The sequence below is a fragment of the Mycteria americana genome, chromosome 3 (assembly GCF_035582795.1).
Source record: "Mycteria americana isolate JAX WOST 10 ecotype Jacksonville Zoo and Gardens chromosome 3, USCA_MyAme_1.0, whole genome shotgun sequence".
Classification (NCBI taxonomy): Eukaryota; Metazoa; Chordata; class Aves; order Ciconiiformes; family Ciconiidae; genus Mycteria; species Mycteria americana.
The window spans coordinates 65,414,038-65,432,193 of NC_134367.1; the positions used below are offsets into that span (position 1 = coordinate 65,414,038).

At 39.8% G+C, this 18,156-nt stretch overlaps 1 protein-coding gene across 1 annotated transcript in view; it reads right to left on the bottom strand.

Moving 5' to 3' along the window:
- Nucleotides 1-825: 825 nt before the first annotated feature.
- Nucleotides 826-18,156, bottom strand: part of MAP7 (microtubule associated protein 7) — a 108,387-nt gene continuing 91,056 nt past the window's right edge. Inside the window, exons 11-18 of the mRNA XM_075498809.1 lie at nt 17,228-17,411; nt 15,362-15,557; nt 13,743-13,844; nt 13,423-13,473; nt 13,270-13,327; nt 10,664-10,802; nt 3,262-3,488; nt 826-2,571 (exon numbers count right to left, since the gene is read on the bottom strand). Of these exons, the coding sequence (XP_075354924.1) occupies nt 2,561-2,571; nt 3,262-3,488; nt 10,664-10,802; nt 13,270-13,327; nt 13,423-13,473; nt 13,743-13,844; nt 15,362-15,557; nt 17,228-17,411 (968 nt within the window). The 3' untranslated portion in view covers nt 826-2,560. The remainder of the gene's footprint in view (nt 2,572-3,261; nt 3,489-10,663; nt 10,803-13,269; nt 13,328-13,422; nt 13,474-13,742; nt 13,845-15,361; nt 15,558-17,227; nt 17,412-18,156) is intronic.

Genomic DNA, 18,156 nt, shown 5'->3' on the forward strand with positions numbered 1-18,156 from the left:
TAGTTCTACCTTGCTGAATAGTTAAGTGTTGCCTCTGACAGCACAAACCGCAAAAACAGTTGCAATAGCGGGCAAAGGAGCTGGCCTTCATTTGATACCATATTTTATTGTCAAGAGCAACATTCAACAGAAGAGAAACTATTTTTCCCTGCATTTAAAGAAAGGGGCTTAACCAAAGACTTAAAATTTCAACCTTTTTCAGTTTTTTAGGGTTTGTTTTTTGGTTCATACATCTAGTTCTACTCCCAATTCCCTAGCTTTTAGTTTGTATATCAGGCCCTTGAAAAGGAGGAAATTTTCTCTCTCTCTTATTTGAAGCAAACCTGGAATGAATGCCATTAAAAATTGTTTCACTGCAGTCCTGTTCAAAAAAAACCACCCACACGAGAAATGAAGCAGGCTCTTCATCTGTGCTGCAAACAGTGAAGCAAGCGTTCTGAAGTCTCACAAAAACCAGATCAGCATAATTTATACCTAAGCCTAAACAGATCAAGATCAACATAATTTAAACCTGATCCTAAATGAATCCTCAGACTTAAAATTGAAGCTAAATCTTACTGGCTATTTCTTTGCTCTGTTTCTAGCTGCAAGTGACTCTGTACTGATTTTCTAGCAAAGAGATTAGAGGCAACCTGAAGAAAAGTTTTAAGCAGACCAGGAGTAGCAAAAAGAGTTTTCCATCACAGATTGACTCCTGCTTCAACTATGCAAGAAAATGAAAATAGAAGTAAATATTTCAAACAAGTTTTATTTGGTACTTACATGCTATATATAGGTTTCAAGAAAAACTACATATTTTGGACACTTCAAAATATTGTGGCTATGTACATGGAAAACTAAAGAAAGCAAGAAAGAAACCCAATTCATTTTACTGTGTCACACGCTACTATTGAAAGCATTCTGACTGAATGGCTGTTCTTTCCCTTCCATATATATTCTGGCAGATGAAGTCTCTTTCATTGCATTTCCATTGCTTTTATCCCATCTCCTGTACAAGATGAACACTTGGCAGCAGCAGAAAGTTATTTCTTCAAAAATTCTTCAGCTTGTGTCTCAGAGGATTTCTTCTGCTAGCACAGACTTCCTGCACAGCTTCCTACAGGCCTAGCTCAGCGCTCACTGAAGGCAAATGCAGCAATGTTAATGGTCCATTCTCTGGTGGCATGAACCGAAACCCCATAAACCTCCGTTTCCCCTAGCCAAGGATCTTCTCACTGACTTCAGTGAGCAATGCATCAAGCCCTGGTTGGTGCTTCAAACTCAAATACCTAGAGTGAGCTCTACCTGTAACAGCATTGTTTATCAAAGCACAAAAAGGTGCAAGATTTTACAGTTCTGCCCAACAGCAACCAAGAGCAAGGGATGGAACAATGACAGTAGAAATCAGAAATCAAACTAAGGAGAAAGCAACCTGCATTGCTCCTCTTATCGCTCAAACTGTACTGCTTTATAAAAATCACACACTACGTAAAAAGCACAAACAATGACCGTTTTCCATTTGCTCTGAAACGAGCAAAACCAAAGAATCCCCAAACAAACCTGCTTCATCATCCAAAAAATCAAATATTTCAGGTTTCACACAGTCTTCAATAGTCTGATAAGGCAAAGGAAAAGTCTTCCATCATTGGGAACAGCAGCAATTTACAGGACTCAGAACAAGGTATTTCCTTGTGTGTGTGCACGTACATGTGTGTGCGTATGCGTACACAGCTTTTACAGTACTGTGAACATGGATGTAACTAAAAAAAAATCAAGTTTGCAGTGTCATTTTACCACATTTTTCTAATTTATTCAATTAAATGATTTATTTCTGTACTGAACAAAATTCATAAATACATCATCTAGGAGAACAATAGGTTTTCCTCTTGTCCATGAAAAAATAACGCTTTCAAATGTTCACATTTTAAAACCTGCCTTGTTTTGTGTTTTTAGAGAAAATGCGAGAATATCATAGTGACGTCTCAATTTACAGAATGTCCCTGTAGGAATTACATTTACAAGAACCTGATACAGAAGCCTATACTTCGCCCCCATAATTAGAGTTCTCTGCAATAATATTTAAACCAACAGGTTTAAATAAAACACCCCATAACTCTACTTGTAGAGCAACGAGGTATTTAATTTTCAAGTATTAGAACCACAAAGTGTAAAAGATTTTGCCAATTTTACATTATGCCTTTTAAACCAACACCCACCTTTTTAAAAAAAGAATCAGTCCCACCACCCAAATCAGCCCATTGCTTTCAGATTCCAGTGTCTTGTGTCTTAAGGAATGCAGAAATATCCATTTACTAACAGAAAAAGCTTGTTGGAAAAAGCCATATTAAGTAATGCATGTGAAGCATGATTTTTCTAGTGATGAAAGCTGCTATTACAAAGGTGATCCAAGTCTATTCCCATCATTTCTTCTGCTGGTTTTACTAAAGTCCTTCCAAAAAAAGATATTCAAGAAATCTTTAAAAAACTGGAGAGAAAAAATAAAACACTCCTTCATAGCATGGAAGAAACTCCACTGACTGCAGAGATGCTCGTATCACCTTTGGTTCTTCAGAAGAAACAATCAGATCACTTCTACAACAGAAGGTATAAAAAATGACAGGTCAAAGAGTGACAATGCTTACTTCAAAATGCTATGCATTTATGCAATTATTTAATTGTAAGATGATTTTCCTTACATTTTCTAGCCACAGAAAAAGAAAATGGTAGTCCAATTTAGTTTGCTAAATTAGTATTTGTTTACCTAACATCCTTTAAAAGTTGTGATGTAATTCAGAAAAATGCAGTGTGCTGCAAACCACCCCTCAATATTAATGTCAGCAAGAACTTGATGAGGGAAGTACATTCAGAATTTTACACAAAAGGTAGGTACCAGCTGCTCCCCTTGTACACGTGCATATCAGATATTACACTTGCAGAACTGGCACATGATTGCTGATCATAAGCTAGGAGCAGCAGTTGTCACTCTTATTGTTTCTGTTTGAAAGCACAGGGCAAACATTTTCAAGCAGCTTCGAATGGCAGAAAGTACAGTGTAACTGAGAACTGCCCCCCCCCCCCCAACAACAACAGATAAGGCCTCGCCATAATTTGCACAGCATCTGTATGTACTTGGCACGCGTAGCTTTACAAAGAGGAGATACCCTCCTTTCCCCCAATAATACGGGGTTTAAAAACGCTTAATCAGGTTATATCAATTAAGAGCTGTAGGTCCTTTGTCAATTAAAATACATTACAAGTGTTAATGAACCAAGGCAAACCTACCTGCTGTTTGATGTGTTTGAACACTATCTACCTGAGGCAAGAGAGTCCCCTTCTCTTCAAAGGCCAGAATTGGATTCAAAGGAATTTCAGGACTATCGCTTCCATCGTTGTTCATGGCATCCAGCCGGGATGGTTTAGAACCAATAGGCAGGTTTATGATCTCTTCAAAGTTATCATTCTGCATAGACATTCCATTTTCCTTTGCATTTTTCTCTGGATTGAGATTGCTGAAAGAGAAACATAGGTATTTCCTCATGGACTTCATCTAGAACAGGAATTTAGTCCCTCAAAGCAGTATTACAAATGGAAAAGTCTGCATTAATCCAGAGCATTCTTTTAGCTAGTAAAAACAAAACTATGCTTCTATCACAGTCAAAAAACTGGTTTTGCAGCCAAGTACTAGATATGCCTTCCCTCAAATACACAGGATACTTGTTACATTCGGCTACACTATACCCAGAACTAGAGAGCGCTTTATGGACGCTGCAGTTCTGAGAAGTGACTATAATGGGAAGCAGTAAGAAAACCCCTGCAGCACCACCACTGCTATCTTGAGCCACCCACCTAACGCAGTTTACAGCCTCCAACATCTTTTTCAGCTCTCATAACCTTTGCCATCCCCTTCCTCTTACTGCAAATCAATGTAATTGCCCTTAGATAAGATCATAGTAATTTTTGTTATTCCTTGGATCACCTCCTGCCTCTTCTGCCTGCCACTCAACCAGACAAAAGACTCCCTTACCAATGCAGTTGTCCTTTCAGTCCCTCCTCCCCTACAAGTTTTAAGGGCTTATTTCCAAGGCACTACCCAGCTCTGCACCCCTCCTGTTGATCGTGCCCAAGCCAAAAGAAACACCTCCCAGCATCCCTCATGTCGATCTGCACTTTCTTTTTCCATCTCCCACTTGACAGAGATGCCTTACGAGCAAGCTCTTGCACGTCTCCCGCAGTCAGGAGCGGTACAAGCACAGACACACTCTCCGGTTACACGTACTCTCCTGAGAAGATACGTGATCATGTCTCACAGTCTTGCCCCTCTGCTCCCAACCCTTTTTAGGCCCCGTATTGTCAAATCCTGACGTCTTTGCAGACAGCATGCGCTGTCTTGCCAGAGGGGAGAAACTAAGGTGCTACTTTAGTGAACAGGATGACAGGAACGGGACCATAAATAAGCTCCTCGAGAAAAAGCAAGTACTCCACTGACACTCAAAAATCATGTGATCTTTCACAGGTGCTTCTTAGAGGCCTTCAACAGTTAGATCCTGACGATCTTGGGCACCTATTCCCTATTTGGACCACATCAGAACCGTTCATGTTGTTTGGAGATGCTTCAGCCACAAAGGCTCAGATGCAATTTTCCTACATTTAAACTAGGCTATCAATTTCCTCAGGCCATTTCTGAGCAGGTGGCTTGGTTTCACAGGCTAATTTTCTCCTGACAGTACATTTACTAGTCTTAAACAAACAAACAAACAAACCCCACCCAAACAACAATGACAAAAAACCAAAACCACAAAAAACCAAACCAAAAACCTGCTTGTAATTAGCATATGGGTTTTTTTCATTTGCTGGCTTCTTTGGGCGTCCAACTCTTCACAAACAATTATGGAATTGTTCTACAGGACCTCCCAAAAGACAGAAAATAATTATTGCTCTTTTGAAAGTAGCAACACTTTATCCAAAGCTCAGATTTCCTGTGAGAACAACATGCCGGTTTTCGTATGAAGCCTTTCCCAGTTTTTCAAACCATCACCAGTTCTTTTTCAGAAAGGCATTCCCCTTTTTTTCATCTGTGGATGTGCTGAGCGAATTTCAACGTGAAAAGTATGTTTCATTGCACTGAGTTTGAGAGCAGACAGAGAAGTCCTGCTGGCTGCCTGGGAAAGGTCACAAGTCACATCACCCTTTTGTGCCAGAGATCCACATCTGTAAGATGAGGAGCAGAATCTCTGAAATGCTTTAGGACTAATAAAACCTGCTCTATAACGTATAGTTATTGGGTTATTATTCACTACAAGGTATCCTATTACTTATTTCATCCCCATCTACTACCTATAACCTTACCAGAGCTAGGATAACATGGCAAGTTTGATGGATGGGGTAAGAAAGAGGGGGAAAGAGAGCAACTGCTCATTCATATAAATTAAACAGCGTAGTACTTCAACAAGCATTGGTACAATGAAGGAGAGCCTTGCTTTTGCAAACAGATATTAATGTTTCTATCTGATTGATCAGCTGAGTTCATAGATAAATAGTTCTTCATATTTATTTGTCATTGCACTGCCAGTATTACATACAGAGTTAGATCAGGATTCACAGACTTTAAGGATGTCTTCAGACAGGGGAGTCTATACAATGACAAAGAGGGTACAGAAGAGGAAGCCATGACTATGAATCTTATATATTTTATGCTATTTGCTCCACCAGATTACTAGGGGAGCAAGTTTAGAAGAAACAAAGGGAAAAACAGAACTGTGGAATTAATTCCACTGGACATCTTTGAGGCCATGAGCTCAAAAGGAGATTAGACAAATTCCTAGGAGATTGGTATACCCTCCAGCTTCTGGTAATTAGCAGCTCAGGGACTACTCAAGCCTATGGTTGCATTTGGACCACAATGCTTTGTAACCCTTCATTGACCAGAGGATCTCCTGGTACTTACCTTTTTTTCCTTTACACTCTCTCCCTAAGTGACCGCTACAGGCCATTAAAGCAAAGAACACAGAAAAGTGATGAATTTTTGACCTGCTACAGCTGTTTTTACTGTCTTATGTTGCATTCTTAGCGATGTCTCAGTGTCCAGCACAACACTGGAGACACCCCTTTCAGGCGTACAATATTGCAGGCATGTTTCTAAGAACTGGATAATTTTGGCATTGTAACATATTCCGTAAGTGTGCCTCTGGCAAGACACCTACATTAAAAAAAAAAAAGTTGCCCGAGTTATTCAGAGTGCATTTCCAAACGTAACAGTCTTGCAAGCATCTGCAAGACAGCTTCGTGGCAGCTAAAAAAAAAAGTATCTGTGCAGCTTCACATTTTGAACTGGACACATCAGTATTAACAAGATAGACTAGAGGAAGCTGAGAGAAGAGCAGCTAATTTAATTAAAGGAACTAGAACATCAAAAGAGTTAAAAACTACTGAAAATTACATCTGATGTAGGTAATTTTAACCAAAGCTCTCTGTAGACATAATCTATAGTCAAGAATTTGAAGAGAGTAAATAAGAAAGAAAAAAGACCAGAATTTTAGAATTTAGTATGTCTGTTTTTCTGATCAGCCATCTGAAATCAACACCGAATAAGAAACAAACAAACAACAAACCAAAAACCCCTGATTTGCAGGCCTTTGGAATGTGCCGAATACTTCTGCACCTGCTATGCCTGATCTGAAGGGCAATGTCAGTCATCTCATTTATTGACATGATTTTAGCAGAGATGTCACAGATTGACATTAACAGCAAAATGGACCCCAGACTTTTGGATGATTTAAACAAAGCAGTGTTTATTTTTAATCCACTGAGACAACAGCACTGAAATCAGCCAGCAATGAGGAGCTGGAGGCCTAAAGAAGGGAAGGTGGTACTAAAGCAAATTTCAAGCGTGCTATCCTACAGACTGAGCAATGAAGACTACATCAGAATTTGAACTCAGTAACATTCTTTTCCAGGGACAAGATATTGAGCCAGTCGCCTTGTCTAACTGTGTATTTCTAGAAACTGGTTGTCTAATCTACCCAGACCCAGCTCCCTTCATACGGGATGGAGACACACAGATGAGGTCAGCTGCTCTCACTGAGGCCCATTGCAGGCATTTATAGAAAGCAGCACAGGAAAAAAAAAAAAAGGAACTACAGGATAAGTATCGTAAGTATCTTATATTGTAAGTACAATATCGTATATATCTTATATATCGTAAGTACGATATGTAAGTATCGTACAACATAAACCACTGTACTGAAATAACTTTCTGAGAAGTAGCAGACAGGATCTAAGTTGGGTAAAGAATTAGAAAGCAGAGAACAAGCAATAATCTGCAAGTGGGAGATGGATTAGGCAGCTGTACTGGTTATCCAGCTCCAGCTCCTATCATTGAGTTTCTTCCAGGATTCTACTATCCAGTAAAGCAAGAAAAAAATTAGAATACAGAAAAAATCTTGTTGCAATCTTTTATAATTTACAAAAAGTTTGAAAATACTTTAACATTGTATTTAACATATTTACATAATTAACATAATACATTTAACATGTATTTAACATAAACAACTTTAACACATTATCTTATTTTCAAACAACTGTTTTAAATTCATTTTTCCATTTGTTGGAAAAAAAAAAACCAAAACCCCAGAATCTACCCAGAAGTTAACATGCCATTAATAATACTGTAGCATCCACGAACTACCGGTTTTCTTGGTAATTCTAGATACTTTACTAACTGAAAAATTTCCATGGTACACTCCATTTTAAAATATATTTAGTGTTGCCCTTTCCATCGTACTGCACCTGGATGAGAAATGTCTTCATTTAAGTTCAGTTGTGAGTCTTCTCACCACAGACTTATAGGTCAGATAAGGTCACTCCCTGCACACACCCCCCCCCCCCCCCCCCCCAATTCACTATTCTTCATTACCATTTGAGCATCAAATTGTTTAACCCAACTTACTTGTGGAGAAGATACTCAGAGCAAGCATAGGTGGCAAAATCAGAACCCACGCAACACCACTTAAAACTACATACCACAAAAATCATGTTCATGTTCAGACACGTCATTTTAACTCAGACAACTATGAAAAAAGAAATTGTTTCTATGTATGAACCCAGAATTCACATAAGCTCTGTTTGAAAACCTTGAGTGCTAACATGGTAAAACAGCTCAATTCACAAGCAAATGTATCTGTGTTTTTTCTTTTCAGGATGCAAAAGTGAAGAAGCTCTAAGCCTAAGGAAAATTGATTAATGTTAATTTGTTTAAAACACAGGAGTAGGAATACCAATAAAAATTTTGACAAACTATTAGGTGGGATAGATGATTGTGCCAATCTATCATCTGCAACAAATGTTTATTAATAAAACTAATTGTTGACAATAGATATATGGTAAATAATGCAGCAAATCACAGCATTTTCATTAGGGTTTATGAAGACTGATTGTCTTGGAAAGCTAATGAAATTCCAGTACAACAAGATCTGCATTGCTGATCAAAAGCAGCAACAGAGAATGGTGAAGTATTGCAATCAATTGCCTTCATTCCACCAGAATTCTTTTAATTTTTCTCAGTTGCATTGTACCCGTGACCATAGAAGCAAGCATGCTATTTCCAACTGAATCCCAGCCACAGAGCTGACACAGGATGGATAACATGATGGGGAGGAATAGGGATGAAGGTCAGCGCAGTAAGCAGTCAGGTAACTTCCTATTATACCCCAGAGTAGAACTCCGTATCTTCACACAAACCTCTGGTAGCTTTCCAAGTCACCCTCTTTCAACACTACTGGTGCAAGGGACAGAGCAGCTGCAGTGTCTGGGGAGTGACCCCAACTACAGGTATTCTGGCCCCAAATACAGGTATTCTGGGTTTGGTCACTGAACACCAACCACCAGTCCTGTTCAAAGACATGCATTCAGGCTAGACCCCAGTGCTGTATGAAACAGACCCACCAACACTTAACAATTCTTCTGTCCTAGACCCAGTGAAACTTCCCACCCTGTAGGATGAGAACAAGACTGTTGCTCTAGGCCTTAAGACGACTCCTCTCCTTCACTCCCTCCTCTTGCCCATACAAGCACATGCCACAAGTCCCCCAGGCAAAGCCTTTTTAAGCTCTGGTCAGAAATCTGAGCAATCTTGCCCTTAAAACATGCTCACGTCTTTTCCAGACAAAAGCCAAGTCTTCCTTGGGACTGGAGTGAGGTGCTCACACAAGAGACCATCTCTGCCTGTTGGTGCTGTCTATGCTACAGTATCGGGTATATCTAGGTGCCAGACAACCGCAGCACATGAGATGCAGTAGCCATAGGTGCCAACACCACTGCTTTCACCATGTGATAAAAATCTATGCTGCTATATATTCCTTACAACAGTTTTTCAGGCTACCTGGGCTAAGCTTACACCGGGATGCTACCAAGCGCTTCAGCCTTTGCCTTCCCAGTCAGTGTGGATGTACCGCTAAAGTAGAATCCCTCCGCACCCTAACCTGGCATAGCAGTTTCCCCTTCCACAGCCTTAGACACACTTCCTACTTTTGTCGATGTTCTTCGATCCAATTTATTCATTCTTCACTTTGGCCATTCTGAGGTTCCTTCCACACAGATTACAATGCTATATGACAGCACTCATTAGCGTGGCACATTTTATATTACAAACACCAAGGTGCATATAAGGCTGGGAGTGATTAACATTTAATAGCTGCCCAAGACAATCATGAGGCAGCTCTGTGCAGCTCATCCAACGCAGCTCAGTGCTCAGTGTCCCTGACAGAACTTCTCTCAGCAGGAGCATCCTTGTCAGCATGACAGCAGGCTAAGATCCCCCAGGCATATGGAGGGACCGAGAGAGGGCAAATTCCACCTTCAATTAGTGCCAATCACACCCTGAAGCATACCGCCCATTACAGACTGCGTGATGGCTTCCCACATTCAAGTTTTTCCATGCATATTCTGGCACTACCTGCATAAAACATGAAAGGACTAAGGGATTATTTGGCTTTCTGCATTACTAAAATTGAAATAACTGACAGCTCATGCTTATGTAATAGATCTCACTCGGTTCAACACCAAGGATTCAAGCATTTCAACAATTTCTCAAACTCTAAGTGACTTGCTTCATGGCTACAGAGAGCTCCCAATGTTAAATATCTGCCTCCCCAAATTCTCCTTATAGAGGACAAAGGGGTTTTTTTAAAATGCAAAGCCAAAATGAGTAGTTCTGTATCTCACAAGGGACCTTTGCTTAGTAAGCAAAACTTGCTAATACTTCAAGCAGTTCGGAAATCAAAACCTCTAGGCTGAAATCACACTGTTCATTATTCCAATCAAGAAAATTAACATGGAAAACGCAGAGTGGTTTCTATGAAGCTTAATTTATGGAAAGGAACAGAAAACTTTCCATTAAGTTTCAATTTATGTAATAATTGCTGGCAAACAACACATTGTTCCAAACACTGCAAAGAACGTCGTATATTTTTATAAAATTCTTTCCTATCAGTTGGCAAAAATGGGTTACTGCTAAGTGAAAGAAGATAAAGTTCTTTTCTGAACACAAAGAACAGGAAACAAGGCAGATTGAACAGCTGTCTCTTGCTGTTCTATACTATAGTTAGTTAGTGAATACATGGATCTGAAAATAATTTGTCTAGCAACCAACATCCTGTAAACACCCTCCAATACTTAGCAATGTTCTTACCTGTCTGTATTTACGGGGGGTTGATGTGAAACAATCACACGCGTGCAGGTGACGGGTTTCCCGTTGTGCGGAGATTGCATTGCATGCTGAAGCTGAGGTCCTCCTGCAGGTTCCAAGGGCGATGCAGGACTGGTTATGACTAGAGCAAGGAAACAGGTTTTCATAAAACCAAGCAACATCACCTACCTGCACATTAGGATAAAACATTTCCTACAAAAGACAGCTCAGTCAAGGCAAGCTACAGTTTTAAAAGAGTTCCCACACCCCTCCCTCCTCCACACTGCCTCCTTTGTCCAGTTTTTGGGCACACAAGCCCTGTTTCAGGTCCAAAGTAAATGCCACAGATTTCAAAGCTATAGCTTTATGGACATGAATAAACATTTTACAGTGATATACACAATTCCAACATATAAGCCTGTGGTCAAAATAGGCTGATATCTGACAGAAGACTATGCTGGCACTTTTCAAGCAGCAATAGAGAATGGCATAGGAGAACACTGGGACATCATCAATTCCATACACTGCTATTTCTGGGTTCCCGTGTTGATCACTGACTGTAACCCAAAAGGAAATCAAGAGGAAAAAAAATCTCCACGGGAAGGATACTTCTTTCAACAACTACCAAATCACTATTATGAAATGCTGTAGAGAGCAACATAAAATTAGAGTATCTTTGTGCCTCATCCAAAGACCGTATGATACATGGTATTGGCCTGCCTCAGGATGTTCTTTTCAAATACAACTACAGCCTTCTGCATTGTATCTACAGTCACACCGATTCACATACAGCTCAGTAAAAGGAAGCAACTGCACCGCATCCATACTAGCATCTATTATGATAATCACAAGGACAATTTAGTATTTATAGGCTTGGACACATTTATCTCTGTTACCCAAAACCTCATCTGAGGAGAGCCTCCTTCAGCTGCTCTTGTTTTGCTATACTCCAAATGCTTGGGCTGAAGCCTTTTAGATTGTATGTCTTAGTCTGATATTTAGCAAGTTTTTACTTTACAAAAGATATTAGCAATACAGGTTTCGGTGCTTCTACAAGTGGAACAAGAGGAAAATACATTGGCTTTAACATTTAAAAGAGAAAAGCAGAAGAAAGTTCTGCTTTGGAAAGGCAGAGTTATCTCCTATTTTGAAGCAGAGGCCAAACAACTGACAAAAAGGTGATGGATTTTGTTTCATTGTGTGATTTGGCCTTTCCCACAAAGGTCTCCTCATATTTTGCCAAACAGTAAGACAGAAAAAAAAAAAGAAAAATCACCATTTGTGTACAGTCATAAGTCTGTTAGAGCATAATATGTAAAGTTAGAGTTAGCTGAAATATGTCCATTCATTCATACCTTTAACTCAATAGCCTATCTAGATAAAGCAAAGCTGAACAGTAGAGCAGCCCTGAAGGTGAGGGCAGTTTTCTCTTTATCCAGTCACTCAAGGACTCCAGCCTTCCCTTGGGCCTGGGGAAACGGACATCCAAATTCTTGTATGCCTTAGGAAACTGACTATTTGTCTTCTACCTCAGGCAGGAAAGCACTAGCCACAGGTTATACAGCCATTTATAGTTTCAAGAAGTGTTTTATAGCACCTTCAACAGTGCCTGCAGAAAAAATGGCATCCCAGATGCATTCTGTATTAGCAGTTCCCAGTCTCCCTCCCCCTCCCCCAAGATAATATGTAAACAAATAACTTCCAAACACACACAAGGAAATCTGTGTCAAAAGGTTTCCTGTCAGTGCTAATTATAGCATTCACTTTAAACATAAAAAAAGCAGCAGTACACACAGCCAGTGCTGTTATTTGTCCTCCGTGTTACTCAACTCAAACACAAAGGAGAAATAAAGATTAATGTCATTTAATGTGTTATGCTACAATAGGATAAGCCCTTTGATAGCTTGACTTCGGTATCTTTAAATACTGCTAATTCATACCTGGTGATTGTTGAATATGAGCTACATTTTATTTTGCTTCTTTCATTGTAAGTATTAAAGTCTTATATAAAACTACCTGAAATGGGGGGAGGGGGGGATAGAGGGAACAGAATAGAAGGGAAGACTGAAAGTGTGGGTGTGACAGGGAGACTTGAAACTTTTGTAGGACCTGAATTTTGAAAGAAATATAAATTAAGACCAAGTGAATAAGGCAGCAGGTGTGGAAGAGAGAAATCACAGGGAGATGTCTGGATAATGAACAGTTTGTTTTGATGACCGAGATGAAATAACCCTTTAAGAAAATGGAGTAAGTCTGCAACAACCACATCTGTAATACTATGTAAAAGGAACTATAGAATTGGTTTCTTTTGTGATCAGAATCAGAAAAGAATTTGTTTCTTTTCACTTTATAAATAAACTTGGTAAGCAACTCCCTCTCGTTAAACACCAATGTGACAAAGTTGCTAAAACAGCTGACTCATTTAGTAATGGCTAACTACCTATATGGAAAAGCTAAATAAATAAAGTTTGCTAAGACTTCAGTTATACTCCTCTCATGGTGGTCTTTACTGCAATTAGTGTGCCAAATTTCAGAACTGTATCTCAAATCATTGTGCTTGGTAGGTATTTGTTCACCGGTTGTGCTCAGGGCACAGTTAAACACAATACCTGCTTCTCCAGTAATATTTGCCTTTGATATATGTCCATTTTGCTGGTCATTGGGTTTCTACAAAGGAAGCACAGTTTTGTAAATTAAAAATAGCACTAAAGTAGTGAAACATGCCCAGTATTTATTTACACATGTTAAGTAGCAGCACTGACCTTATCTACAGCTTCTACACGCCTAGTTCTCTTCATGATCTCCTCAAGCCTCTACAATGAAATGTAAAGGGGTAAAATAATGTTTGTCAGCATTAATTTTAAAAAATCTCCCCCAAACCACAACTGCTTGTCATTTATCAGTTGCATCTGTTTATTACAAAAAGATGAATTATTTATTCCTGTTGGCAATATTCCCTTCTCTTTTACATCAGGCTATGCAGATGAGGACTGCAGCTTTTATGAGGGTACATTTATATCATGGGTAACTTTCTACAGCTGAGGCAAAATGAATTACAGTTTCTCTGCATGTACTGAGTTACCTTCTTCCTTTCCAAGCGCTCTTGCTCTTCTCTTTGGAAATGCTTTTCACGTTCCAATCGAATCCGCTCTGCCTCTTCCCGCTGGCGAGCCTCCTCTTCTTTCTGAGTTGATGGTAGAAGAAAAAGCGGTAAGGAATAACTTACTATTTAAGGAAAGATTTACACTGATATCTGCTTAACTATGCATATCTACAACACCCTGAAAAGACACTTCTGCGGTTTACAAGTCACCAGCAATCTTTTCAGACTAAATTGCACATTTCTTGATTAATCTCCATGTTTTACATAGCATTAAGAGATGTGTAACTAAACAATGGACATCATATTTGGTTCTGTGCCTTTTCTGGGGCATGTGCATGAAAGCACACCAGATAACAAACGAGGAATACATTTCCTAACCTTCAGCATTAAAACAGAAGCCAGGAAAGTATTCAAGAGATTCATGTTTTGAGTGGCGGATGCTTTTGAGATTCAAACAAAAGCAGCAGAACGTTTTCTTTGGCCAGAGTGATCACTTAATGAGGCCAAGGACAAACAGCCACAGGTACATTTGCACAAGTTTTCCATTCCTGCTTTTTTGATTAAATTTAAAACTTGTCTGGAATATACTGTAGAGAGGCCTTGCTCCCTGACAGTGACAGTGTGGTATGATGAACTACTACAACAGTTCATTTGTTAAGGCTGTAACATCCAAAAAACCTTGGCCACGTGTTATCTCCGAGTGCTAAACTAGAGATGTGCCTCAGTTTAGCATTTCAAAAAAAAGCAGCATACATCTTCTGAAAAAGAAAACTGCAGTTTCTAAGCTATATTTGCTAACACAATCCTTTAAACATTTATTTTCAGAAGCATACATTTAATTATATACCAGAAGAAAAAACTAATGTCCATGAGGCAGATTGAAATGCTGAGTTTTGGGGGCGAGAAAGTGCATGCACAAAGTAAGGGCATGCGCAAGAAGAGAAGAATCCTATCCAAAATGCTTACCACAGCCTCTCCTGAAGCCGGTAAACCAACATTATGCCCATCAAAAATGACAGTACTTGAAAAATTGTGGTTTAATTTATTTACTCTTGTGTCTTTTGAGTAGCTGCTCTGATTTCAGGAGGACTGCACCAGGTAAAAGTTCTCCTTGGCTTGATTAAAGCAATCAAAACCTACCCCTTCCCACTAGCCTCACACAAAACCAATACTGGGCATAAGATTAGAACTCAGCAATGCTGTGTCTCCAACACTCTGAATAGTTAGTTATCTTGGCATCTAGACTTTCTAGAACTGTGGGGACAAAGAGTTCTCAGGTGTAACACCATTCATTAAAATCCCCCAATTCAACTCTTGATTTTTTTTCATCACAATTTATCAGGATTTGTTCTAAATAAATTCTACAGGAGAAAAAAACCAAACCAAAACTCAGCTCCCTACCACATATTTTTGTCAAGAAGAAATATCTTTACTCTTTGAACCACTCTATGGAATGAACCCTGCCACAACCCTATTCACTTTATATATAGCACTTAAATTTTAGGTATCCCTCTAATCTAGGTGCTGCATAAGAGGTGCTGCTTCATCCACTTCGCTACCAGCCAGAATGGCACAAAAGTTCCAGGATGGAAGTGTACTTGTTTCTGAATGCGCTCCATCTCTTCTTTCTCCTTCTGTTCTCTCTCTTCTGCCTGTCGGCGCAGCCGTTCCTCCTTTTCCTGCTCCTCCTCTGCATTCTTTCTTTTTTTTTCCGCTTCCTGTCTGCGAGCTTCCTCCTCTTCTCTGCGAGATCTTTCCTCAGCTATCCTCTGTGACAGCTCCTCCTTCTTTTGCCTGCAATCATGAAACAAGCATAAGAAAGGTAAGTAAAAAAAGGAGGGAAAAACCCCAACCACCACATTCCTGACCAAGACACCAGCACTGCAGAACAGCTGGATAAAGGTTACACTGCTCTCTCATTCATAACAGCATCAGAACACCTGAGCTGGCTCAGGCCAAGTTGTCTGTTCTGCTTCCAGCAGGGGCCAAAGGTGAAGCCCTATGGAACATAAAAACTTTGCAAGGCAATACCAATACTCCTTCAGCATATGCCTGGCTTCCACTACCTATGACTTGGGTACTTTCTGAATCAGAAACAGTATCGTTGACTTTAGTGCATCTTGCAAAACCCTTCTTTCTATAATTTCATTTGATCATATTTTGAAATAGTATACATTTTCAGCACCCACCTTATCTTGCAGCAATGACTCCTGAATTTAAAAAAAGTATCTAATTCTGCTGATTCTTGAACGTTACCTCCTAACCTCACTTAATGCCCCCTTATCCTTGTATTATGGGAGTGAATAACTTTTCCCCTTCACCTTTGATGTTACCCAAATTATTTAGGTCCACTAACTCGTAACAGTTCATTTATTTTGTTGACCATGACTCACCCGATACTTTCATACACTCAACTCCAAACAGGATCTCTTCCCTCAGAAATAATTAGCCCAGAGAGCACCACCACATGAGTTAACTTAGGATTCTTTCCTTATACGCATTCCTTTATGCTTAGCAGTACTGTAATTCAGCTTCCATTTTGTATCTCAGCAATACAAGATACGTCTGAAACTCTTCAACTGCTTTATCTCACTGAAGACGAGCATTATCTCACTGGCCACAACTCCTTTGAAGTTCATTTATGAAGGGACTGAACAGAGACTGAAAGCTCCTTTCACTGTGAAAGCTGATTATTCTTTACCTTTTGTTTTTGATCTTTCAGTCTTAGTATTTATTCACCATATTACTCTTATGCCACAGCAGCTTATTTTCTTTAGAGACCTTTTTGAGAGGGACCATGTTGTGAGCCATTTGGAAAGCCAGGCTATTTTAACTGCCTCTGCCTTGTTCCCATGTTCAGCAATGTTGTTAAAGAACTCCAACAAATTCCAGAGGCATGGCATCCCTCTAAAAAGGCACTAAACTTGTGTTATAGCCACAGTTATAAGTAGTCAGATGGGCTACTCATTTTCTAGTAGAAAATGAGGCGCAACATCAATTACCCTCCAAAACTGTTGGGGGTCTTGATTTTAAATGAGAAAACAAAGAGCTTTAAGTCACAGGTGTTGGACACCTAAACACCACCCATTGTAGGGATCTTACAATTCAAAGTAAGAGACACAGGGACAATCACAAAGTTGAAAACAGCTGTGCAGAGTTCCCTAGCTGGAATAAACAAGTATAGCTTTGTTAATCTCTGAGGAAACAATGAATCACTACAGCAAGAATCTGCTCTCTCTTCCTGTCCTCTTTTAAAGCACTATTTGGGATAAGTTTTAACCTTACAGATCTGCTTAGGTATGTTTTGCACCTACAAAAAAACCCAACAGGAAAATTCATTTTCAGGGAGGAACTCATGACTCCTGCACTTCAGTACTGTGCTTCACGTATCACAATATAACAACAGAATATACACAAGAAGCTGCTAGAAACACGTCTTCTCCACTGCAGAGGTCTAGAATCACCTTTCAAGCTCTTCTCTCTCCCTCCTTTCCTGCTCCTCCCGTTCCCGCTGCTCACGGGCAAGGCGCCTCTTCTCAGTCAGCAGCCTTGTTGCTTCTTCAGGGTCAGTTGTACCTGCAGAGGTCTTTGTGGGAGCTGGGGGTGGAGAAAGAGCTGGCGGAGCAGGAGGTAGGGATGGGCTGGCTGCTGAAACGGATGGGAAGGAAAACTAGTTTGTACAGACACAGTAGCCAAGATGACACTCTTGAAAGGAACAGAAAATAGTTCCAAATACTCTGTAAAATATTTTCAAACTTACATGGTTTTATAAATGATTCAGAGGAGGAAGAAATTTCTAGATGCTAGGGATTCATATTCCTTAAGGGAAGTTTGTTTTTACAGGATATGAGAAAGCAGCTGCAGTTGAAAGGTTAAACCATCTCTTCTGTCAGAAGAATAAACGCTGATGGGTGCTCAACAGGAGTTATGCTGACTCAGCAAGTCCCTACCATCACATTTCTTAAGTTTGCCCAATTCTATTGAGAGAGCAGAAATGAAACGTGGTATTGTATTTTCTTCTGTCTGATAGTCTACATCTGAAGAGCAGGGCCACATTTTTTGGTGATAGGCCAATCACTTTTGGTGACTTGGTGATATCAAACATCAACTGTCTGAAGTGATCTGCAATAAGGGTAGGACACAAACCATCATCAATTTTGCAGTTACGCCAACCTGAGGCAACTTGTGGGACCAGAACACAGCTTCTTAACAAGCTTTACCACTATTGGTGAACTATGGCTTGTGTTCAAACCTTAATAGTGCCTTCATATAAATTCTTTACCCAGGACCAGCTTTGGCCACCTGGTAGAGAAGGTGTTACAGGCTTTTCTCAAGTAAAACACTAGTTCATATTTCTGTAAGCTTGCCTGGCATTCTCTGGCACAGATACAGA